This window comes from Oryx dammah, unplaced genomic scaffold (genome assembly GCF_014754425.2).
Source record: "Oryx dammah isolate SB20612 unplaced genomic scaffold, SCBI_Odam_1.1 HiC_scaffold_15, whole genome shotgun sequence".
NCBI classification, from domain to species: domain Eukaryota; kingdom Metazoa; phylum Chordata; class Mammalia; order Artiodactyla; family Bovidae; genus Oryx; species Oryx dammah.
In genome coordinates, this window is record NW_024070199.1 from 10485946 (window position 1) to 10512356 (window position 26411).

General features: G+C 41.3%; 1 protein-coding gene across 10 annotated transcripts in view; it reads left to right on the forward strand.

The window, feature by feature from the left end:
• Positions 1 to 26411, forward strand: part of DLG2 (discs large MAGUK scaffold protein 2) — a 2338778-nt gene that overhangs the window by 1248869 nt on the left and 1063498 nt on the right. For 2 of the 10 annotated variants that reach the window (XM_040255573.1, XM_040255575.1), the window contains exon 1: positions 2417 to 2657. The exons of 7 other annotated variants lie outside the window; for them this stretch is intronic. In XM_040255573.1, the coding sequence (XP_040111507.1) occupies positions 2580 to 2657 (78 nt within the window). In that variant the 5' untranslated portion in view covers positions 2417 to 2579. Of the gene's footprint in view, positions 1 to 2416; positions 2658 to 26411 lie in introns of those variants that run through there. One more of the 10 variants, XM_040255574.1, reaches the window with a different exon arrangement.

The window sequence follows — 26411 nt, forward strand, 5'->3', positions numbered from 1 at the left end:
AAGAAGGATTCTGGGAGGTGGTGGCCAGCAAGAAGGATTCTGGGAGGACGTGGCCAGCAAGAAGGATTCTGGGAGGTGGTAGCCAACAAAAAAGATTCTGGGAGGTGGGAGGACACATGGAGTCTCCTTTTGACCTTTCCCAAACTTTTCTGGGTTAGTAGCGGCTTATTAGTTCCATGTACCTTACCAAGACCTCTTGTAAAATCGTTCATGCCAACAGCCACTATGGTGCCTGGCCTGGGTGGGCGGTTTCAATCAGTGTTCCCCATACTCATGTGAAGACCCTCAGACTCGGAATCAGAATTACAGATGCACAGGGCAGGAAGGGGGCCTGAAAAATGTTTTGCCCAATTTTCTTTTACAGATGAGGCAAATCCAAGCACAGAGGAAACAAGGACACAATTTAGGAAAAAAGCCAGGGTTAGAACCCAGATTATTTGTTTATTCAACAAACATACACTGAATGTATTGTGCTCAGCACTCTTCTAAGCACCAGGTTTCCCGTAGTGAGTTAACATGGACATGAGTCCTGATCCTACAGTCTTGTTCTATCTCCAGTTGCTTAGAAGGATGTCAGTGTACTTTATAAAACACTTGAATGGAGACCCAGTCCTCTGGGGGTAAAGCTCAAGTGACTTATCATGAGAGAAGGGAGTTCTTTTCCATTTATTTGTGTTTCAACATTGTCCTTGGGAAGGCAATGGCAACCCACTCCAGTACTCTTGCCTGGAAAATCCCATGGACGGAGGAGCCTGGTGGGCTACAGTCCATGGGGTCGCTAGGGGTCAGACACGCCTGAGCGACTTCACTTTTCACTTTCATGCATTGGAGAAGGAAATGGCAACTCAGTCCGGTGTTCTTGCCTGGAGAATCCCAGGGACGAGGGAGCCTGGTGGGCTGCCGTCTATGGGGTTGCACAGAGTTGGACACGACTGAAGCGACTTAGCAGCAGCAGCATTGTCCTTGGTCAACAGGTGCTCCTAGGGCATGTCTATTAGGTCAGCTGGAAAACATTTATTGGATTGAGTCTCATTTGTATATCAGTGGAACGAAGGTTTTCCTTGCTGAGATGAACAATTTATTTATTTTTGTCCTCTAGTAGGATGGACAAAGTCTTAGCCATTCTCTCTCATCAGAAGACACACTTGTCTTTTAAAACTGACTTTACCTTTAAAATGCCTCATAATAATCTAAACCCTATGTAAGATAATTTAACCCTAGTAAGATAATTGAAAAGGCTTCCTTGGTGGCTCAGTGGTAAAGGATCCCCCTGCCAATGCAGGAGACGCAGCTTCAATCCCTGGGTTGGGAAGATACCCTGGAGAGGGATGTGGCAACCCACTCCAGTATTCTTGCCTGGGAAATCCCACGGACAGTGGAGCCTGGTAGGCTACAGTCCATGAAGTTGCAAAAGAGTTGGACACGACTAAGCAACTAAACAACAACCAAGATAATTGAAATTGGAAGCACATGGTGGTAGAATTAAACGAGAGAATTCCTCAGAGGAGCCTGGTTTAAGACTTGCCATAAGTCTTCCTATTCAAAAGTGGTATTAAATCCCCCCATTTAACAATAGATATCACTGCAAGAAAACTCTGGGATTTTAAAAAAAGGAGTCAACTGTTCCGTTTTAGTGTAAAGGTAGATTTAAGCCCCTCCCCTTTACTCAGTCTTCAGGCAGAAAACCTGGGCTTGTAAAAGCAGCCCTGGTGGTTTCAGCGGTGGAGCCAGAGTTCAAAAGCTGAGGACCTTCACTCTGGCATTTAGGGAATACACCTCATCCTGTTCACCTCCTGTTTGTCCCAGGGCCAGCCTCAAAGAAATAAAATGGTTTTGGTTTTTTTCTTGTAAGCTGTGGAGAAGACTGGTTGGGAGGCAGTGATAGAACCTTACGTGGCCCCGGTGGCCTTGAGGAGGGGGGCAGAGGAAGGTCGCTTTGTTTCCAGTCCCGCTAACAGCCCTTTATTCTCGGGGCTTCGGGGCAGGCTCCGGGCCCCGGGGGACACCTGTTTGTGCCCGCAGGGCCGCGTCCGTGGTGGTCTCTCCCCTCCCGCGTGCCCGGCAGCTCCAATTATTGGCTGCTTTACCTGCGGGGCTGGGTGTGGATGCGTCTTTGCGCGGCCACCGCCGCCAGCACTCACTGTCGAGGCCGAGGGAAGCCAGGCGAGGGGGCCACTGCCCGGAGCCCAGGGCGACCGGACTGCGGCTGCCCTTCCTCCTGCCACGCGTGGAGTTTGGTGGTGAACAAGAGCCCAAGAACTGCAAGACGGATACTCAGCCGCCTGGATGCGCGTGTGCGCCGGCGGGGAAGGCAGCGCCCGCCCGCCCCCCTCGCGCGGACCTCCCGCAGGCGGGATGTGAAGGTACCTGCGGACTGGCCGGCCCGGACTGCCTGCCCCCGGCCCCCTCCCTCCCTCCTCCCGCCCTCGGCCTCAGCTCGCCAGCATGAGAGGCACTGAGAAAGCAACAGCCTGCAAGTGACAGCTCCAGACCGATTCCCCCCGCTCCAGATCTCCGAGCCGAGCTGGGAAGTTGATTGTGCAGCCGCTTCACCGCGAATCCCTTCCGTTGGCAGCGCTATGTTCGCCTCTATCTGGTATGCCAAGAAGCTGGGTCGCAGGTTCGTGCACAACGCCAGGAAGGCGAAATCCGAAAAGGTAGGGAATGCTTGGAGATGAAGATTACCTTTTCGGTTTTGCCAACTGCCTGCTCTGGACTGCTGGTCTTGAGGACAGACGCAGTTTTTTGTTTTTTTTTTCCGCTCGGGTTGCGAACCTGCCTCTCGCTGGCATGTAGACCATGCCGCTCCCAGAAAGGGGGAACTCCTGGAGCCTGGCTGCCTGGGGTCGGGGAGGGGGGGGTTGGTGGTGGTCCAGTAGAGTCATTAGCTATTCAAAATATTTGGTGAAACCGTCAGTTGATGGTGTCTCAACAGACACTTGGTATTCCTTTAAATGGCACAGGGTGAAAGCAATTAAGCAGCTGAAATCTTTGCTTCTTCAGGGAGCTCTCTAGTAAACTTGTTGCTACCAGTGGATTATTTTTATGACTATAATGGTTGATTCTGCAAGGGGCATGATAAATCCCTGAGCCTCCCTCCAGTTCTTGCATCCTAGTGTATGTCACCGGAGCACATATTTGGGACTCTGCCTAACATTGACCAGACTCCACAGGGGTGCTTGCTATCTTTTCAAATCAACAAAGCCATCATTTCAAAAGTGTTTACAATGAGCAAGAATTCTATTTATAATCACATAGTCCTGTCCACTTAGAGAATGGCTTTGTATTTCTTTTATTCAGCATGACTGGTTGTTTCTAGAGAACCTCTATGTAGATCTGAACATGAGTTATCTTTCTCTAAGAAATTAACATGGCCTGTAAGTCCTCAGATGCAAAACAAGCTCATGTCTCTAATTTGACTCAGGCTTTCAGAGGCACTGGCCAAGTGGTCAATGTTTAAGAAATCAGTATCCTATTTGGTGATGGGGAAACTTCCAAAGACAACATTTTGTGGAGCTAAGATTGTTCCATATTACTTTGAGGATGTGATCTTTGGCCCAGAATCCTTTCTGACTTAGATCTACTCTTGAGATTGACCCAGAGGTGGTTTTCCTGGCCTGTGGCACAGTCCTTGCTCTCAGCTGCGAAGATTGCTTCACTGCAACTTGCTATCTGTTCCTTCAGAGTGGGATTGTTGATAATATGAACAAGAATTCAGTGATAAGCCAAGATATGACTGTAGTGTGAGAAGAGAAAAAAGTCCTTCGAGTTCTGATTTTAGGGTTGTAGCCTTTCAGAATGTCCAGATCTGAGGATTGTATAACGTTGACTGACTTATTAAGTAGCACTTGTGCTGGAAGTGTAGTATAGGGAGACAAAGGTGGAGTAGAATTGATTGCTCTTTTCCCATGCATCACAGGTAAAATGATTACAAGCCTAATTATCATGTACTAGCATCATATATATTGGGTTTTGAGGGGTTTGCTTTGTTTTGTTTCTCTTTTAAGGAAAGAGACTTGAAAGTGACTCTTTTATTGGAGCAAGTGCTTTGAAAAAGTGCCTTCTTATGAAAATCATAGGTTGTATGGATGAAGGGTCTGTCAGAGACCACGAATGGCTCTGAAAACCACTGGGAGATAAAGCCTTATGCCGAACTGGTATGCACAGAAAAGTTGAATCTCCCAGTGACACTTACTTCAGGCTTTGGCCTGAATGTGGAGAATGCCAGCTCAATGAAATTCAGTGTACAGAAATTAAAGGATCTAACACAGGCTTCTGCTTCTTGAGTGTAGGAAGAAGCTAGTAAGGGGCCTTCAGTATCTCCATTTCATTTCTGAGAACAAGCCAGAAGAAACCAGGTATGGGGTTAAGGAGCTTTAATACTTTATCTTAGAGATAATATTTTGTCTTACTCAGAAAGTAGGAAAATCAGCATTAGAGAACTGAAGTTTTGCTCCTTGATTGATAAAGACTAAAGGAAAAATTAACTCTAATGTACTTCTGTTAGTCAGGGGAGCTAGAGGAGTTAATTCTGAACACTAAGTGATAATAACTAACATGAAAATAGCATCTCAATTTTTTTCCCCATGGAATTTATAGTCACAGAGTTCTTGGAATAAATTAAAAGGTGTGCTGCCTTGAACAATGAACAACAAGGCCCCCACTTGGTGCTTAGTGAATGGGAATAGTTTATTCTGGGGACTTCATTTTATCATGTGGCTTATTTAAAACCAACTATGTGAATTAAGGTTTTGTCCAGTGATTACAGTAATATACTTCAGCTGAGAAAGCAGTTAACAAATAATACTGCAAGCTGAATGAATTCCTATAATGTATTACTGTAACAGCAGAGATCATATAGTTGCAAACAGGAAGGGGAATAGATGTTGCTGACTATATGTTGTCATGCTTTATTATAAAAAGAAGGAAAAGGTATAAAGCAAGATAATCATTGAGTTTTCTGTAGAAAATAACCAGTATACTTAAATGTGAAAGAATTATTGATAGATTCAGAGCAGATTTTAGCATTTGGGGGTATAAATTATATCAGAGGCAGCCACTGTGATTTGGTTTCAGTACCTTCTATAAATTTTGGCTTCTTTTTGCAATAGGTAACAGTTTATTTTCTCCTCTTCTAATTAAAAAAACCCTACACCCATCATAGCCTATCAGGCCTACTTCAGCTTTCAGGTGTGGTTGGAAAGTATATTCCTCAAGGCTGGGGTTAATTGAAAAGCTAATTGGGAATGTGCAAGCCTAAATGCCATCCCTAAACAGGCAGTGTGCCCTATTCCTGGTTGCCTGGTCTACCGTTTTACCTCATCTAATGGCAGTAGAATTAAACAGCAGCATGGAATGTAGTAATAATGGTAATAGCAATCACAGCAGTAACAGTATTAACAAGAGTCCCTCTTTATACACACATCATACAGCAGCTGCTTTAGGCTGTGGAGTTTCACTTAATTCTATAAGGTAGACATGATTTTTCTTGAGTCCTAGAGAGAACAGTAGTTTGCCCAAGGTCATAGAGTTTGTGGGACGTAATAGTGCTAGGATTTGAAACTGAGTTTATCCAGGCTATTCTAAAAATGACTCTTTGAGTCCGTAGCCCTCTCTTCCATCCACCTATCATTCACCTGTCTTAATAAATCGTGAGGCTTACAGAATCAAAGTTACTGATCCTGTAACTCAACCCCCTTATTTCAGACAAGATTGTGCCTAAGCTGTCTTCCATAGACAGTGGTCTGCCCTGTTATTAAAGACTTTACACTCTTTGTCCTCTTTAGATAAGTGTTTCAAGCTATCATCTAGGCACCTATTATTCCTTTTAACTACTAGTAATTGTTATATTATTGTAAGCTAAACAATGGCATTTGTAGTCATTGTTTATCCTGTAAAAACCAAAGATATCTTTTGTCAAAAAAAAAAAAAAAAACACACACTTAAATGCTAGGCAACTATAGATACACTCTTTTTAGAGTAAGTCAAAGACATTAGCTAATTCACATTGTCATTGTTCTAAAAAAGAAAAAAGTCTCTTTGCTATTCTTTAAAAAGACAGTATATGCATACCAACAAATTCTATGAATGAAATGATTTTTAATGTGATATGAAATCAAGACTGGCTGCAATAGAATACCTTCATTCAATTTTTTTTTGACTCCATGTAATTAATTCAGAAATTAGTGTCTTGTAAGCTTGTTTGCCACATTTCAACTTAAATTGCTTAATTTAATTAATCTCTAGTTGTATTACTTTAAAAGGGCAGCTTTAAGATAAATTGAACTGCAATTTCTGATGGCACAATCATATACAAGACTATAAAACACTTGAAGTTGTGAACCTTCACTTCTGCATAGCTTTGCTTTTAATTTTTATATTTTTACTTTCAAGCATATGCCACGAAAAGTAAATGCATGATGCATTTAGAAAAGACTGGCATCAATATCCGTCATCTAATAGACACAACTGCGGATGAGCTTGGCAGTGAAATATATCCGATGAGTGGTGTAACTGAGCACGAATATTCTGACAGTAGGCAATATTCACCTTGGAGAATTCATTAAGAACCAGTTCACTGGTTCTAGCCTCCTCTCCATCTAATTCAAACACATCAATTCAACAGAAACCAAAATGAAGGGAAATGAAGTAATGCATTTGCCGTCAATATGGTCAACAAAAGAGCCTACTGTCCTGGGTGATGCTGGTGGGGCCATAAAGAGCACTGGGTTTAAGGTGAGGAATTAGAGGGAATTAAAGTCCCGTTCTTTGTTATTTAGCCTGAAACCAGCTCTTTTCCAAATAGAAGTAACACCTGTGCTTCGGCAGAACCCCAGTGTCTCAGGATACCCTCCAATTTGCTTGCCAAGTCTGCCTGGCCCATCCTGATACAGCCTCTGCTTTTTCCCCTGCTCTAAATCAGCATTCTGAACTATATTCAAATTCCTGAGTGTCTCATGCTTTTCCTAGCTTCTCAGATTTTGCTCATCCTCTTTGACTGACTCGTGACCCACTAGCCATCTCCTGACTCTACACTTAGATGACTTCTTCATCAGTAGGAAGCTTTCCTTGGCCCCTGCAAGCCCGAGATGAATCTTGCATCGGTTCCTACAGCCGCTTGTATATTAGTTATTATTGTCCTTATTTCTCATTAGAAAGTGGATTTTATGAAATGAAGGACTATGCAGTCTTTAGCACCATATCTCTGGGGCCTAAAAGAATGCCTGGAATATCTCATATCCTATTTCATTGACTGTGGGTTGTCCTCATTTGCAAGGTATATCATTTTTTTCATCTATGACAAAAAAGAAAAAGATTGTCAATGCAACTATAACGTGTCAACCACAAGATTTCAGTGCTTTCAGAGATGTTAAAATGTGGGAAAATAGTTTATTTTTAGAATCAATGATGTATGACAATGCTGAAAGAATAATGAATGGGTTTATTTTGAGGATTAAATGAGTTAATATAAGTGAAATGTGTAAAGGTTATACTTGCTCTCAAATCACTTATTTCTTTGCAAATCATAATAATAATCTGCATAGGGAAATCTATTAGTTATAAAATATCCATTTTTTCCTGTGCTGACTGGAGTCAACCAGCATTACGTAGATGGTTCTGGATTTAGGAAAGTAAATAAATAGAAAATGAAAAATAAGGTTATAGAAGAAACTGATTGGAAGCCACAATCAAACTAGAGCCATTTAGGTTGCAAAACAAATCTTTTAAGAAGCCTCCTGGCTTCTCACTATGTATTTATATGTCTAAACAACAATAATAGTTAACATCTGTTGAATTCTTTCTATGAACTGAGAACCGTGCTTATACAAGGATCTAGTGAGAGCATCACTCTCATTAATTTTTAGAACAAAACCACATCACCAGTAGGTGGCTGGGATTGGACTGGGTGGCTAATCATGGAGCTCAGTCTCTTAATTAGTAAGCAGTAATCTGTATGGATACACAGAATACTGCATATTGTATGCTGTATATTATACTCTCTCTATATATATATTTGCAATGACCTAGATATCAAGTTTATTTTTACCTATGAAAGATAAATATAAGAAGTGAATTTAAATGCAGAATCTGAAATTGAGCTTAGGCACAAGAAGAAATGTCCTGATGTTGAAGATTCTTCAGTCCTCCGTGAATGATAGAATCTTCCTGTGTCTATTTTTGCCTCCTGGCAGATAGAAGAGTAGCCTGACCTGGAGAGAGGGATGGACAGATTGTCCTCTCAGGTCTCTCTCTCAGAGCTTCTGAGAGCTCATCGGTCGTGAGCAGCAGCATGACTCAGCGCCAGTGTCTGTCTGGCTGTAGTGACAGAGAGGACAGGTGTTTGTCCATGCTAAATGCAGCCCTGCCGTTCTCCCTTGTCACCTGGCAGGGGAAGCAAGCAGCAAAATGGACAGTAGCACCTGTTCCGAGGCCCCAGAATGGATGCCCACCTTGGAAAAGTCCAAGGCACAGCTGCAAGCAGGGTAGGGAGGGAGACAGAGGCAAAGAACAGGATCAGAGAAATGGTGAAGATGGAGGAGGGATAGAGTGGGCTGGAAAGGAAGAAAACAGGCCACAAGACCACTGCAAAATTGTTGTGAAGTAGTTCAGTCACGTCCGACTCTTTCCGACCCCATGGACTGTAGCCTACCAGGCTCCTCCATCCATGGGATTTTCCAGGCAAGAGTACTGGACTGGGGTGCCATTTTGTCAGTACCTATTTATTGAGTAGTTCACTCAAGCACTATGACATGCCCTCATCTCATTTAATCCTCACTACAACCTTGTAAGATAATCTTGTTATTAGCACCCATTTTACAGATGAAGAAACTGAGGTGTAGCATGTGACAGAATTTGCCCAAGGTCATAAGTAGTGGTACCAGTGAATTCAGCCAGGTTTGGCTGAATTCAGAGCCTGTCACCTTAACTACTCAAACTCTGTCCTTTTTAAAGTAATCTTGGATTGAATGAGACAGTGACGTGGAGAAAGACTAGACCAACACAACAGCCATCTTCTCATCAACCTGTGCTTTATCTCTCTTGAGTAACTATGTGGCTAGATAGAAAACCTGATTTCTTTTCAAGGGTTCTCCAGGAACCATCCAGATAGCGCCTTCAGTCCAGTTTACATAATTTTAGTTGCAGATTGCTTTTGTTTGGTTTGATTTGCTTACCCTCAATGTACCTTTAGAATGGTCTTCCTCTACCTGGTATCATTCAGTGGTGTTTATTATACTGGGTGATGAAGATGTAAGGGAAGCTTTCCCATCTAGCAGTGATGATCATTGTAGAGATAAATTTAATAATCAGATAACGTACATTATTTGCATATGTATTATATTTATGGAGTTAATGGAATAACCATGCCTTGTAGTATTAACTAATTTTAAGTAATCAAATTTTCTCAAATTATTAAATTGTTAATTAAATTATTAAATCATTAAATTCTGCCCCCCACCCCCCACAGGTTACCTGGGACATAGTAAGCTCTAAATAAACCCTGGCTGAATGTCTGAGCTGCACAGGAACAAGACCTAGTTAGGGGTCAGTAGGCCTGTATGTTAACTGGCCCTGTCCCAACCATCTGTGCCACCTTGGCTAAAGTCTCGTAATTTCTTTGGGCCTGAGTTCTTCATCTGCAACCAAATTCCTTCCAATTCTCACATTCTTTGAATTCTAGATTTGCTCTAAGAGTCTGCTGAGTCTTTAAAGGAAAGGATTTGATCTTGTTCGTCTTTGTACTCTCAGCACCTAGCGCAATGGCCAGCACAAAGCAAAACTAATAAAATTCATGTCAAATCAATGTACACAAAAGGCCAACAGTGTCTTTAACCATTAGCAAGAAGACTATGATGAAGAATCTGCCGAATTTCAAGGGGGAAGCAAAGTAGGAGATACGCAGGGACTTCTCTTTCTTTACGGCCTTGTAAAGAAAAGAACAGGAGACACTTTTACAGCTCTGGGGCTGAAGGCTCCTGCCCCTTGCTTTCTCTCTCCTTGCCACTAACGTGGAAGCGAAACAGCCAGCAGAATTCGAGTTCTCTTCAACCACCAACAAGGAGATGTCAAACTGTAACATTTTCCAGCTGCTTTGTCCCACATGCCGAAAGATTACAGGTTTATGTCTGAGCATGTAATGTTTATTTCTTGCACTTTCTTAATCTGAAAATTCTAGTTATGTTGAGTATCCTTGCCCTTTTTGTTGTGGACTGAATTGTCTCCCTCATCCTTGTTTTGGAGAAGGAGATGACAATCCACTCCAGGACTATTGCCTGGAAAATCCCATGGACAGAGGAGCCTGGTAGGCTACAGTCCATGGGGTCACAAAGAGTCGGACATGACTGAGCTACTTCACTTTCACTTTCATCCTTGTTTTAAAGCCCTAACCCCCAGTGTGATCTAGGAGAATGGAGATAAGGCTTTTAGGAGATAATTAGTGAGGTCTTAATCTAATAGGATTAGTGGCTTTACAAGAGGAAAGAGATCTGTGTGTGTCTCTCTCTACCCTGTGAGGATATAGCAAAAAAGGAGCCATCTGCAAGTCCAGGAAGAGCTCTCTTACTAGAAATCAAACCCTGCCAAAACCTTGATCTTGGACTTCTCGTCCTCCAGAAGTGTGAGGAAGTGTGTTCTGCTGTTTCAACCATCCAGTCTGTGGCATTTTGTGATGGCAGCCTGAGCAAACTAATAAGCCATGATGTCATGATGGCCTTACAAAGTGATGTTCATTTTGTAGTGCCCAGGGCCAAAGTGTCATTGCAAGGGAGAAATATGTTACCAGTTTAGTACTTTTTTTAATCCAAAGAATTTAATTCTAATAAATATAAAGCTTCTACAATGCCAATATCTGCTAGGAAGTGTTATTAAAATTAGAAATATAGTAAGAAAAAGGGTATGATGTAGAAGCTAAAGGGAAGAAATGAACTGCTTTTAGGGGATCACTGTGCTTGTCATGTTCTGTGGTCTAACTATTCAGCCAGCAAATTTAAAATATGAATATAAAATAGAACTCATCAAATACTATTCTTCTTTGACCACCTCCTTTTTGCTCTAGGTTACTCTAATTTATAAACAGGATTGATTTGCTTTTCATACCATTAGCTCTACAGTTTTCTATGGGAGAAAGTTTCTCTATGGGAGAAAGTTTCTACTTTGAAGAGGGCTTCTGACCTTTCCTCAAAGATTATAGCAGAGTATGATGAAATGAGCACTGTCCAAGTTAGGAAGTCAGTGTCCACAGCGTTTATGGCCCTAGTGGTATCAAACTGTCGTTTCACATGGGAAGTTTTGGTGACTCACTAGCATGGGAAGGGTGGAAACTGATGGACTGTGGGAGAGGAAAAGGTATTGGAGGTGGGAGAATTGGAGGGGGTGATACTTGGGAGAGCATAAGAGAATAAAAAAATATTTTTTCATTTTCTCTGAACACCATTCTGACTTAAGACTAATTTCATTGTTTTCTAAGCTCATTGGATAAGGTCTTTGTCATCTTTACTGACCTCTTTCCTTCATACGTTTTGTGAATCCTCTTGTTGGCACATCTAAGAGGTGGATGCAGTGGAAGACCGCAGAGTCAAGTTTGAATTTGACTCAACACCTTACTGGTTGGGTGACCTTAAGCAAATAAATAGATCTTTTTAATTACAAGTGTTCTCACATGTTAAAAATAGTGATAAGCATCCTTGCACGGTTTTCTGATTCAATTAAAAATTGCATGTAAGGTGTCTAGTCCTGTGGGGCACTTGGTATTTCCTTTCCTCCCTCCCTGTCTCTCCTCCCCTTCCTCCCTTGCTTCCTTCTCTCCTTCCTTCCTTTTCCTTCCTTCTTCCCTCCTTCCCTCTTCATCTATTTCTTCCTTCTGTTCATTTCAGTACTCTGCATTGTTATAGAAAGGATGCCAAGCAGCTTTTGATAACTTTTGCGTTAATAACTCCTTTTACTCTACTACCCCCTTGAGTTTCAGAATGGACTTGCCCTCCCATCCCGGTTTTATAGACTCGGGAAACTATATCTCTGCCGCTGGCTAGGCAGCGGGGGCAGAGGAGGAGAAGTTGCTGAAGAGACCATCGTAAGTGAAAACTGTCAGTATGCTGACTATGAGGGAATTCTTGGTTTCTCTTTCTTCTTAATAAATAAATCCTAGGTAATCCTTATAAAAAGCACCCCACCACCTTCTTTCCCACACTTCCACTCTCTCAAAACACACTGAATTTTTTGAGAGTGATTTTCTATCTTTGGTGAATGTCAGTCAAGGCACATTACTTCTCATCTGAAGTGAAAGAACTTGTACGGAATGAGCCAAGGAGCTCATCTCCCAGCTGGTAACTGAGCTTTATTTTAGGTCTGGGGGTGCGGAAAAGAGGAGAGCAAGAGCTCCGTGCAGTGTTACACTGAATTTCATAACCTGAAAGAACATTACTTTTGTAAATGATAGAAGTAACATTAATGACCACTTCAGTTCAGTTCAGTCGCTCAGTCGCGTCCGACTCTTTGTGACCCCATGAATCGCAGCACGCCAGGCCTCCCTGTCCATCACCAACTCCCGGAGTTCACTCAAACTCACGTCCATCGAGTCAGTGATGCCATCCAGCCATCTCATCCTCTGTCGTCCCCTTCTCCTCCTGCCCCCAATCCCTCCAGCATCAGAGTCTTTTCTGAGTCAACTCTTTGCATGAAGTGGCCAAGGTACTGGAGCTTCAGCTTTAGCATCATTCCTTCCAAAGAAATCCCAGGGCTGAGCTCCTTCAGAATGGACTGGGTGGATCTCCTTGCAGTCCAAGGGACCCTCAAGAGTCTTCTCCAACACCACAGTTCAAAAGCATCAATTCTTTGGCGCTCAGCCTTCTTCACAGTCCAACTCTCACGTCCATACATGACCACAGGAAAAACCATAGCCTTGACTAGACGGACCACTTATTGAGCCCTTATTATTATCGCAAGTCACTAAGATTATATATTTTCTAACTCAGCTAACCCTCCAATGAACTGATGGGCTAAGCACAGACGAAGCACAGAAAGGTCAATTAAGGTGCACAAAGACGCACAATTAGCGAGTTCTGGACCCAGGATTTGAACCCAAGCAGCCTGGGTCTGAGCCTGCATGCCTAAGCACGGTGCCACAATATTTCCCTTGTCCTTGAGTCTCCATACAGCATGAGGTTGGGAGAGTTTCTTGTGCAGTGTTAATTGTTGGAAGCCAGTGCTTTGAGATTTGAACCCAGATCTTCTGATTGCCAGCGTCTCCCTTCTTCTAACAGGACACCTAGTGGCTCTCCACACCATTGAGATGAGCGCCCCTACATTTATGTCCGAAGATCAGATCTCAAGGAGTTTTGAGCATTGCCCTTGGAGTCTAAGTTAAACAGCTGCTGACAGGTTTCTTCCATTTCACCAAAAGGATTTTCAGTTGTATTCATATTGAATGGTGGTATTAACAACACTTTGATATTTTCAGTAAATAATTTATCCAAATTCATCTTGACTTCTGAGCCCTGCTTCCATTAAAAAAAAAAAAAAGTCATCCAACAAGATGGCTTTTGGAAAACAATTCCACACCAGTGGTTGCGTTAATTGCTACTTTGGAGGTTCCTGCTGTGAATTGAATGGAGCCACTTTGGATCTGTTTCTTCGAAATAACCATCTTTATTACCTCTGCTCTAAGATGCACAGTTTTGAGATTTTTAAAGGAAAATATCTTCACTAATCTCTTTCTGTTTTCCATTTTTATTCCATAAGTAATCCTTTTCATTGTTATCACCATTTCTAATGTGCTCAGATTTAATTTATGGAGGGTATGGGATGTTATAGGACATTTTCTCCTCTTGCTCTCTCAGCATATAACATTCTGTTAACTCCCCAAGTGTAACATTTTGAATATCATGTTTAATTCAGATATGATCCATTATTTTATTAAAGTTGTATCTTTCCCCTAGCATATCTCTAGAATTTGCAAGAGCTCAATGGAAATGGCTTATGTGATACACAAGTAAGAATTTCTTTTAGTATCTGTCGTTTCTCCAGTATTTTGAGCAAAGCAAGATGAAGTGCAGCATAATGAAACGGTGCTTGTTGGCAGTTATGAACTGCACTGTGCATTTTAGAAAACAAATTTAAATACATTTCAGATTAATTTATGCTTTTTCTCTCCTGGTTTCCTATAATTCACCTATCTGGTTGTCCTCAGCAGTTTCAAAGTCATATTTTTTTTTCACGTCTCCAGATTGACCCCAGGCTGGCCCCAGTAGAATAAAATCCAAGTAGATGTGCATTCTGTGGCCTTCTAAGGCAATTAGCAATTCAACAATGCTTATTTATCCCTTGGTATTGAATAAAGACTTTTTTGCACACTATTACTACTAATACTATGGTAGGATTTATGAAGAATACAGAAATGATCAAGCAGTGGTCTGTATGCTAAGCAAGTTCAGGTATAAGTCAGGAAAAAATGAAACATGTAAGATTAAAGAAATTTGCAGGTGAGCTTTAGTAGGATAAATAACATTTATTTCTTCTGCCTTGCCAAACCCTCTGTGCTTTTTTTTTTTTTTTTTGCTGAATCTTAGCATTCTAGAGCTACAGGATCATGCCTGATTGCAAACCACCTGGCATAGACCTTATTCATAGAGCCCTGCTTTCCAGGATTAGAATAAAACCCACCTGGTCTGATTCTGCTCTTCGGTAGCACGTGTGGACGTGCAGTGTCCTTCTAAGAAAAAAAAAAATGTCTTAAGGAAACTTGGCTTATTTTTAATGTTTCTGTTAAGATATATTGGGACAGAAGAGCGGCATGTTTAAGAACACAGTTTCTGGAACTAGACTTCCTGGGTTCAAGGCCCAGCTTTGCTTCTGGTTATGGGAATTTGAGCAAGTTATTTAAACTTCCTGTGCTTCAGTTTCCTCCCGTATAAAGCAGGAACAATGGGGCCTCTCTTACAGGGTCGTTATGAAGACCGAGTGAGGAAGTTATTTGTGGTATAAAGGCGTAACAGTTAGGTGATTTTAAATACATATGAAGAGAGAGGTCATTCTTTAAAAACAATTTTGGGGCGACTGCAGTTCTGTGAAACCTCACAAATGAGGAGCCAATTCCTCCATCCTATGTTGTAATTCTGATTGCTGACTTGGAGTACAGCCATGCTGAACTACTTCAAAATCTTGTGCTCCACGTCTGCGTGGATAGGCAAGCAGACCTCTGCCTAAGTACGACGACTCTGGGCTTTCCTGAGCCCTGCTTTTGGAAGGTGACTCTTATCTGTAGCTGTGATATAGGCAGTTGATCTCACCAGAGATGCTAGGATTACTGCCATTTGGTTGTTGAGTCATTAATTTGAAAATCATCTACCCAAGAGTGTCTGCCTTGATATCTACCCAAGAGAACATTCTCTGAGGAGGTAGGGCAAGAGCCTCTAATTAGTATAATGAACTTCTGTCTTCCCAAAGCACCAGCTCTGCTTTTGGAAAGGAATCAATATCCGTCATTGCTATTAGCTGCTCAGTGATATAGATATTTCCATGTGTTTCTGTGCTCTTCGGGCCTGTTCAATGGATATGAGAACACTCAAATACTGGAGACAGCTTACTTTTATTTCTAATTAACATTTAATGTTCTGGAATGTGTATTGCCTCTCTTTCCATATCCCACCTATTTCTAATTTATACAGTTTCTTCACTGACTGAGCCAATAGCATGCCTTTCTGCAATAGAACTATCTTCTTTACTTTAAAGAAATTGAATATTAACTTCAAGTACTTGGCAAAAAAAATGAAAAACCCATAAATTTATTCATTAAATGTGTGTCTTACAATATGCCAGGAAGCTGGGATGTGGCAGTGAGCACAGCCCACACAGTGTTCAAGGAATACATTGTGTAGTGGATGAGGACTACAATAGACACACAGACTATCAAGCTTGAATATAGTCTAATTTTGACAGTCTGTGTGTCTATTGTGGTAAAATATACATAAAATTTACCATTTTAACCACTTAAGTTTACATCCATTTCTAGAACTTTTCATCATCCCAAACAGAAACTCTCTACCCATCTGATAGGCTAGATGTCTAAACCTTCAGGCTTTCCCCTCTGGACCTTCCTAAAACTCTACTGATTAATTTACAATAGTTCTATTTACCTGTTAAGAGACATTCTATTCTAAGAATGTTTCAAAGGTACTTAAACATGTCTGAACTCGGGCTTTCCCCTCTGGACCTTCCTAAAACTCTACTGATTAATTTACAATAGTTCTATTTACCTGTTAAGAAACATTCTAGTCTAAGAATGTTTCAAAGTTACTTAAACATGTCTGAACTTCTGTTATTTCTTTGGTAAGATTTTATAACATTTGAAGTAATGATTTAAGCACTTTGTTGTAAGTAATGTAATTTGGGTGGGTACTATTAGCTTTACTAAGATCCGTAATTAAATATAGTTGTGTAGTAAATTAGCTATGCCACGTGATCACTGGAAAATAGGTGCTCCATTTACTGCAGCATGAATGTTTTACAAGGTATTGTAATGTAATGAGTAAATTAATAATGACAATTTAGGTTTCAGCTAATTAAACTTTTCCTTAGCACTTATTAATTTGAGAGTCTGAAGTAAAACAACTATGACAGTGATAATAACTGCTATGATGGTTCAGCTGCACAGACTAAGGTTAAAAATTGGGAAAATATACATGACTAGTTATAAAGATAAAAAAGTCAGTTTCCAACTGTCTTTATGAATTTTGATTGGCAAATCTAAACTGGAATTAAATATTCATCGAAGAGAGAGACTTTGTTGTCAGCTTCATACCCTTATTCAGTCAAAACATTTTTAATGAGAATTGACACAATTGCAATAGCAAACAGTCAATTAAATAAATTTTAAAGAGCATCACGAACATGCCCAGAACTGAGCTCAGTTACTGAAACAGCATAATCAAACACTAAGAACCCAGTTCAAAATCAGATTATTATGGCTAAAGGCTGTGATCTGCTTAGTTGCTCACTTGTGTCCGACTCTTTGAGGCCCCATGGACCATAGCCCGCAAGGCTCCTCTGTCCATGGGATTCTCTAGGCAAGAATACTGGAGTAGGTTGCCATGCCCTCCTCCAGAGGATCTTCCAGACCCAGGGGTCGAACCAAGGTGTTCTGCACTGAAGGCAGATTCTTTACCATCTGATCCACCAGTAATGGCTAATAATAATATCAGTAATATATAACAAAGTCTCTTTACAGATGAAGCAATTGAGGGTCATAAATATTTGACTTTGTACATCCATTATTTGGCAATATAAGTTATCTCAATCATGAGTCTTTATTTCATATAATGGAAATCATATGTATGGACAATGTGAAAACATGTCAAGGAAGACATGTCCGTATATCATCACTCTGTCTTGAGTTTATTTGAGAAAACACTGGTTTAGTTGAGGAAGCACCATCTTTAGCATCTCAAAGACCTGCACTTGAATCAACTGTGCCTTTTACTACTAGCTAACAAAGTTATTTAACATTTCAGAGGCTCAGTTCTTCCATCTCTAAAATAGGGATAAAAGTGGCAACTCATTAGCATAGCAGTGTTGTAAATAGAAGGTGTTGAAAAGTCTATTCATTCAAATAGTAATTGGAACTCTTAGTAAATGTCTAACATATAGTCAGTTAAGGATATAAAAACATAATACACAATAAACTGTGGAAAATTCTGAAAGAGATGGGAATACCAGACCACCTGACCTGCCTCTTGAGAAACCTATATGCAGGTCAGGAAGCAACTGTTAGAACTGGACATGAAACAACAGACTGGTTCCAAATAGGAAAAGGAGTACATCAAGGCTGTATATTGTCACCTTGCTTATTTAACTTCTATGCAGAGTACATCATGAGAAATGCTGGGCTGGAAGAAGCACAAGCTGGAATCAAGATTGCTGGGAGAAATATCAATAACCTCAGATATAGAGATGAAACCACTCTTATGGCAGAAAGTGAAGAGGAACTAAAAAGCCTCTTGATGAACGTGAAAGAGGAGAGTGAAAAAGTTGGTTTAAAGCTCAACATTCAGAAAACTAAGATCATAGCATCTGGTCCCATCACTTCATGGGAAATAGATGGGGAAACAGTGGAAACAGTGTCAGACTTTATTTTTGGGGGCTCCAAAATCACTGCAGATGGTGATTGCAGCCATGAAATTAAAAGACGCTTACTCCTTGAAAGGAAAGTTATGACCAACCTAGATAGCATATTCAAAAGCAGAGACATTACTTTGCCAACAAAGGTCCATCTAGTCAAGGCTATGGTTTTTCCTGTGGTCATGTATGGATGTGAGCGTTGGACTATGAACAAAGCTGAATGCCGAAGAATTGATGCTTTTGAACTGTGGTGTTAGAGAAGACTCTTGAGAGTCCCTTGGACTGCAAGGAGATCAGCCCTGGGATTTCTTTGGAAGGAATGATGCTAAAGCTGAAGCTCCAGTACTTTGGCCACCTCATGTGAAGAGTTGACTCACTGGGAAAGACTGTGATGCTGGGAGGGATTGGGGGCAGGAGGAGAAGAGGACGACAGAGGATGAGATGGCTGGATGGCATCACCGACTCGATGGACATGAGTTTGAGTAAACTCCGGGAGTTGGTGATGGACAGGGAGGCCTGGTGTGCTGCAGTCCGTGGGGTCGCAGAGTCGGACACGACTGAGCAACTGAACTGAATCTACCCAAATACCCCCACCCCCAGCGCAAGTCCTCTAAAGAGTTCAGGCAAGTGAGGGAGCTACTGATGTTTAGTCACTCAGCCATGTCTGACTCTGTGCGACCCCATGGACTGTAGCCCAGGCTCCTCCGTCCATGGGGTTTCCCAGGCAAGATTACTGGAGTGAGTCTTCCCATCTTCCCAACCCAGGGATCGAACCTGCATCCCCTGCATTGGCAGGCAGATTCTTTACCACTGAGCCACCAGGAAGCCAAAGTGAGGGAGAGAGTTCTGTAAATGGACTACATGTGGCATGACAGTTCAGATTTATCCGTTGAATTGTGCAGTGGTAAAAACATTGTCGACTCGACTTGGCGTAAAGGGAGAAGTGGAGATGAACGAAGTGGCCTCAGGAAGGGGAATGATGCTTAGGAAGAGTCTAACAGGATGAGAGACAGTTTGCCCAGCTGATGGGCTGCAGGAGGTCATTCTGAACAGAGAAAACAGCATGAACAAAACACCGATTCCTCCAGAAGCAAGGCCTTTTCATGGGACAGCAGGAGATGTGTCGTGGCCTGAGCACAGAGTGCCCACAGGGGAGTGGGAAGAAGCGACTTTGGAAAGGTCGGATGGGGCCAGATGGTGAAAGGCTTGGCTGGCTGTCTCTAGGAAGTTTGAACTGTATTAGATGAAGGCCAGGCCGGATCACTGTCACTGAAGGGTTTTAAGAAAGGATGGGGGAGGGGGGAAGGGAAGGAGAGGGGAGAGAGAGAGGGAATCAGGTTCACACTTCAAAGAAACAGTCCTAGTGGCTGTATCATGACTATATTAGAGATGGTCAAGAGCAGAGGCAAGGTAACACTTGAGGTGACTTTTGCTGTGTTTTCAAACTTCAACATGCGCCAGAATCCCCTGGAAGTCTTGTTAAACCGCAGAGTACTGAGCTCTGTTATAGAGTTTTGGATTTAATAGGTCTGGAATGAGGAACAGGACTTTGCATTCTTTCTTTATTTCTTAATTGGAGGAAAATTGCTTTATCATGTTGTGTTAATCTTCTGCACAGCAACGCAAATCAGCCATGGTTAGACATCTGCCCCCCTCCCTTTTGAGCCTCCCTCCCCTCCACCCAGCCCCTTCTTAACAGGTTTCCGAGAGCTGTGGTTCCAGAGCCTTATTGTGAGGATCAGGTCTGTAAAAATGATAAGCTGCTAACCAGTACCTGCACTGAGGCCATGGAATACAGGTTGTGGATGAAATTGTCAGGGCCCCGTTGATTAGAAGCACACATGCTGAGGTTTTGCTCAGCTAGTATTGCTCTGCCTGAGGCATCACCACACCAGAGGGTATATAAAGCGGACCAGCTGTTGTCTAGCAGGGTCAGAGTGGATCAAAGTGACCTGGAGCCCTCAGTGAATGCTAATGCAGGAAACCAAACCAGCCTTGGGGATTTCTTAACTCCAATTCCTTTCTTGTGGTTGCTGTTAAATGAAGAGGTCAATTCGTATTGCAGAGAGGAAAGAGACATGTCCCCAGTCTTGGGGCAGCTTATCTAAGGAGATGGGTCTCTGATAGAAGGCGATGCTATGGGAGAGCCTGACTTTCTGATATGGCCACATTCTGTGCTTTTAGCTGTATTCTGGTCAAAGGGAAACAGGTCTGGCTGCTGTTATTACACTATTTCAATTTTTTAAAAGTAAGCGTATACTTTGCTAAGAAGGTTTATATGATCCTTGGCTCTTGGTCAGATAAGATTTTTGTTTACTTGGCACATATGTTTGTTTTTAATCCAAACATGATCTCTCTAATTATCTTTTTATTGTAAGGACAGTTTCTCTTTCTTATACTCCCATTGTTGTTCTGGGGAAATGGGCTTCATCTGTTGAGTGGAGGAAAAAGGTTTTAATTGACATCATTAACTCTGGGGTGGTTACCTTGGATTTCAAAGAGGCAGTTGATTCTTCCAGAATGTGAGAGTATTGCCTGAAAGAGGCCAGCACGCTGTGTGTAATAATAAAGGTGGTTTGGGAAGAATTCTGTGCTCTTAATTAGAAATGAGATGAGGTAGCTTTCTGTCAGCAGGAGGCTCGGGACACAGGTCTGTAATTGTGATGAGTGTAATAGGATTACCTCACACTGGAGACATCACACTCACTAGCTGAGGGCACAGAGCCTTCTCTACAAACCTGCATGAGTATGGAGGAGAGGATGTTGTAGAGGGATGTTTTGAAGAGAAAGTTGATCGTGTAATTTGGAGGATTTTTTTCCCTCCCTCCTCCTGTGTGCATGTGTGTGTCCAGAGTGGAGACAAAGAGCATACACATATTTGTCTCTCAGTTGTTGGGCCTCTAATGAAAAGGCTTTTGAGTATTGTCTTGTATATAAGACAGTATATTCAGGATGCTTTAAATAATGTCCAGAATCAACATCCTGTACTTCTGTAAGCCCTTGATGTGATTGCCTAATATTGCAGCTCATAAATGTTTACTCAGATAAAATATTATTACATTTGTTAGTGTAAATCTCTCCCAGGTATAGGGATAGATATTGAGCACATATTAAATGCAGTGAGTGTTTTGGAAGCATATATAGAGCTTTGACTGCATTTTAATTTCCAAGCAAGAGCAGGTTTGAGTTAATTAAGCACCAGGGATCTTGTATGAGCCTCTGATTAAGAAATCTCTCTCTCTCCCTCTCTGCCCCTTTTCCCGCTCTCACTTTCCCTCCCCCACCTTTTTTTTTTTTACATTATCATCTATTATGCATTCACAAAAAATTATCATCTATTATGCATACATTATCATACTATTATGAATTAGTACATGTTTACTGGGTAATGTGTAAGGCACTGTGACTGTACTAAGACTGATAACACTGGACTTTTGCCTTCAAGGAGTTTCCATTTTAATGTCAGAGGCAGGCATGCCACTAATCAACCACAAAGCATGTTGCACCTCCAATTACAAACCAGACAGGAAACAGAATTCCAGCCAGGAATAGACTACACTTCATGGAGAATATTGAAAGCAAAGCGACCATAATGAACAAGAGGGGTTTTAATAGGCAGAGGAGTGTTGGGCAACATTCCATGGTGAGAGAACAGAGGGACAGAAGCATGGTAAGGAAGCCGAGTGCATTTATTCCAGCTGGAGATGACGGCATCAGAGAGGGTACTGGGAGCTGTATCTGGAAGGAAGGATTGGGCCAGGCTGGTGAAAGCCTTGCATATATAATAAGCTAGAATTCAATTCCATGAGTGGAAAGAAAACATGGAATAAGGAATTCAGAAATTACTTGGACAAGACAATTTAGTGTTTAATAATGTTATAACACAGCCTGTAACCAAGGTTTCAAACTTAGGCTTTTGTTTACTGCTTACATTTGAGAAAGCTATGTAATGTCTCTGTTCCTTGGTTCCCACATCTCTAAAGATAATGATACCTCCTTCATGCTCTTGTTATAAAGACTAAGTTAAATGATATATATAAAGCCCTTAGTATAACACCCATAACCCCCATCTAATTCTTAACCAGTATTGTAGTATTTTTTTCTCCTCTTTCTTTTGTCACTTAACCTAAAAGAACTTTGAGCCCCACTGCCTTCATAGAAGTAGACTAGAAAGTAACAGACATTTTATTCAGGGTCTTTTTGAGCCTAACAATCTGCTAGAGTTTATGGAAAACACTCGTAACACAAAGCTGAGTAGGAATCCAACATGTAAATAAGGAATTGTACTATCAGATGGTAGTGCTATACTGCAAACTGTTTATATAAAGTGTTTGGAGCATGAACCAATTGATACATTCTAAGAGTTTATAGTCAAAAAACACATTCACATTATTTTATGATAGTTATAAGAAACATGGACATAATCCAATATATTAATAGACTACAAGGAATTTACATTTTGTGTAAAGGTCTAAATCAGGATTGAGTGGTACATAGATGTACAAGTGGAATGAGCACTGGGAAAGTAGGAAATCTATTACCACATGAAAGAGGGTGAAAAGAGAAATTCAATTTTATTAGTTTCACCTAGGAAGCCTTCCTAGAGAAGGTGGGTTTCTAATGCTGCTGCTAAGTCTCTTTAGTCGTGTCCGACTCTGTGCGACCCCATAGACGGCAGCCCACCAGGCTCCCTCGTCCCTGGGATTCTCCAGGCAAGAACGCTGGAGTGGGTTGCCATTTCCTCCTCCAATCCATGAAAGTGAAAAGTGAAAGTGAAGTCACTCAGTCGTGTCCGACTCTTAGTGACCCCATGGACTGCAGCCCACCAGGCTCCTCCGTCCATGGGATTTTCCAGGCAAGAGTACTGGAGTGGGGTGCCATGAGAAGGTGGGTTTCTAATACTGCTTAAAACCTGGTAAATAATATATTGACAGATAAGATGAGTAGATTGTGTCATAGCCTTATGAATTCTGCCCACCACTTTGAAGCAGGCAGAGGATCCCATTGAGAAGCGAAGAGGCAAGGAATATCTGTAAGACTATCTTAAAGAAGAATTGAAAAGACAAAGTTGGAGAGAAAATGGGCATGACTGGGGCTGAGGCATGTGTATGACACCCTAGTGAATAGCTTTGGACTCATGAAAGTAATACAGAGTTTGGATTTTCAAACTAACTTGGAAGGCAAATAAATGATTGTTCTGGGGGAGGGAGGGAAAGACTGGTGATGAATCATCTATGCTAAGAAGAAGACTGTGATAGTCTAGAGAAGAGAGACTTAAAGTGAAAAAGCCAGGACCACCAGCATGTAATAAGCGCTTACTATAAACCAGGCATAATGTTAGATACTATGTATATTTTATCTTCTTTCATTTTCATATTCATTCTGTGGGGCAGATACATTGAATCCCCATTTTACAGACAAGAGAACTATGGTTCAGATGAAATAACTCTATCAAAATCACACAGTAAGTGAGAATTAATTAAGAAATCCAACCAGAGTATTCACAGTCAGAAAGTTTAAATTCAGTGCTTGGACTAAGCCACACCGATATCCTCTGTCCATTCATGCTTTCACTGGTAACTAGTTCTCCAGACCTTACTGTGGGCAGGATCTGTCACTGTGTTTACCTTCTTACTTTGTATCTGTTAGCTAGCTAATCTTGGAAGACCCACTTCTCTGAGACTATTTCCTAAACTGTTAAATAGGCTTGTGTGAGGATTAAATGCTGCAATAATTTAATGCAAAGATGTTGGCTTTTTCACACAGTGGCCACTCAGTCTTTTTAGCTGAATCCAAATTTATATGTCAGCAAGCCATTCTTATTCCTCAAGGACACACAGAGATCAATATTTTGAGTTTTATGAGTTTTTCTTACAGTTATTTCTGTTTATGTGCAATACTATAATGATGATAGAATATACAGATGATAATAGTAATGGTAGTAGTAGCAGCAACTTTTAAATGAGCATATACTGTGTGTTGGGACTGTGTGAAAACGATGCTTTATGTTATTTCATTGATATTATTTCAGCAGAAGTGCATGAGTTAGAATTATTTGCATACCTATTTTATATGCGAAAACTCAGAGTTCAAAAAGTTAAGTGACTTGGCTAAGATGGCATGGCCAATAAAAGGGAGACTGGGATTTCCAATCCCAGGTGCTGTACCACAGACCATATGTGCTTAATCATTAGATGAGAGGGCCTTGCTGTTGAACAGAATATGTTATTTGAGTCAGAGTTGTCAGTAATTCAGACCATCCTTGCTCCCAGTTATCAAAGTTGGTAGACTTTCACTCTAACTAGTTACTGGTGTTCCCAATGCTTTTATTTGAAGGAGACAGTTCCATTCTTTTCCTTAATTAGAACAAAGAAAAGAGAAATGGTTTTGCTGAATATCTAGAAATCCCACAGCAAACATCTACTGAAAGACTGATTTGCTTAGCCCCAAAATGTGAGCTTTAGTTTCCTCTTGGTTGGAGAACAGTTTTTTTTCTTGTTATTGCTGTTCAGTTGCTCAGTTGTGTCTAACTCTTTGCAACCCCATGGACTGCAGTACACTAGGCTCCTCTGTCCTTCACTATCTCCTGGAGTTTGCTCAAACTCATGTCCCTTGAGCCGATGATGCCATCCAACCATCTCATCCTCTGTGACCCTCTTCTCCTGCCTTCAATCTTTCCCAGCATCAGGGTCTTTTCCAGTGAGTCAGCTAGTCACATCATGTGGCCAAAGTACTGGAGCTTTGCTTTCAGCATCAGTCTTTCCAATGAATATTCAAGGTTGATTTCCTTTAGGGTTGACTGCTTTGATCTTGTTGCAGTCCAAGGCACTCTCAAGAGTCTTCTCCAGCACCACAGTTTGAAAGCAGCAGTGCTTCCATTTTCAGTCCTCTTTATGGTCCAACTCTCACATTCATACATGACTACTGGAAAAACCATAGCTTTGAGTATGCGGACCTCTGTTGGCAAAGTGATATCTCTGCTTTTCAGTATGCCAGCTAGGTTTGTCACAGCTTTTCTTCCAGGGAGCAAGTATCTTTTAATTTCATGGCTGCAGTCATTGTCCACAGTGATTTTGGAGTCCAGGAAAATAAAGTCTGTCACTAGTCCCATTTTTCCCCATCTAGTTGCCATGAAGTGATGGGACTGGATGCCATGATTAGTTTTTTGAATGCTGAGTTTTAAGCCAGCTTTTTCACTCTCCTCTTTCACCTTCATCAAGAGGCTCTTTTGTTCCTCTTCTCTTTATGCTTAATGGTGCCCTTTCTTTTTCTCTTGTTAATCTGCCCAGTAGTAATGGATATGGGGTTGATTTCCAATGAGTATCTTAGAGAGACTAACATAGAACAAAGAGTTCTATGAGATGAGATGAGATCAAGAAAGAAGGGATATTGCTGTCAAAACTAGGGCATAAAGTGGAGAAGAAGTTGTTGTAAGAACCTTTGGTGTTTTAGGTCTTATACATTTCAAATTTGAGATTTAATGTAAAAAGCAAAAGAAATAGAAGAGGGTCATTTGGTTTTCTGAAACTCAGAATGCTAATTAAAATGATTAGAGGGAAAACAGCAGTAAAAACTAACATTTATTGATGGTGGCTTGTGATATGCTTCACAAAGCATTCAACATGTTATTAACTCATTTGATCCTCTCAACATATGTATGAAATGATCACTGCTTTATAGATGATACACTGAGTTTTGGAGTGGTGAAATGAGCTGAAATACATCACAGGATTGGTGAAGCCAGAATGAAGTCCATTTCTATCCGGTCTTAGTATTTTACCCACTGATCACCACTGTAACTGTCAGAGTGAGTCAAACCTGAAGGTTCAGAAGCAGCCCTGTGCCTCAAGGGTCCTGACTGCACCTGCTCCAAGTCCTCACCTTGAGATCATGGGTCCTAATGTTCCTGTGGGATAATGTACTCTCGTTAATAATGAAAGAGCTTGGCGGTCATTTCTAGTTGTGGAATTTTAGCAAGATGCTTCATCTTCATCTATCAAATGGGAGAACATAATATGAAGAATATCTAAAATGAATGCAGAACTCTTTCATGGTATCTTATACTTGATTCATGTTTATAAAATAGAATAATATGTTTTTAACACAGTACTTGGGTTCCAGAAGGTGTTCAGCAAATGGTTATCTATAGATTTAACATTGTGATCCTTAGCTTCCGACCTCTGGAAAAATTCACAGGCATCTGCAGCAACATACCTACTTCTACCCAAAGAGACAAGCCATCTGTCCTTACTAAGTACCATTCCAGAACAAGTTCTTGTATGCAACAGTGCTATAATAAAGCT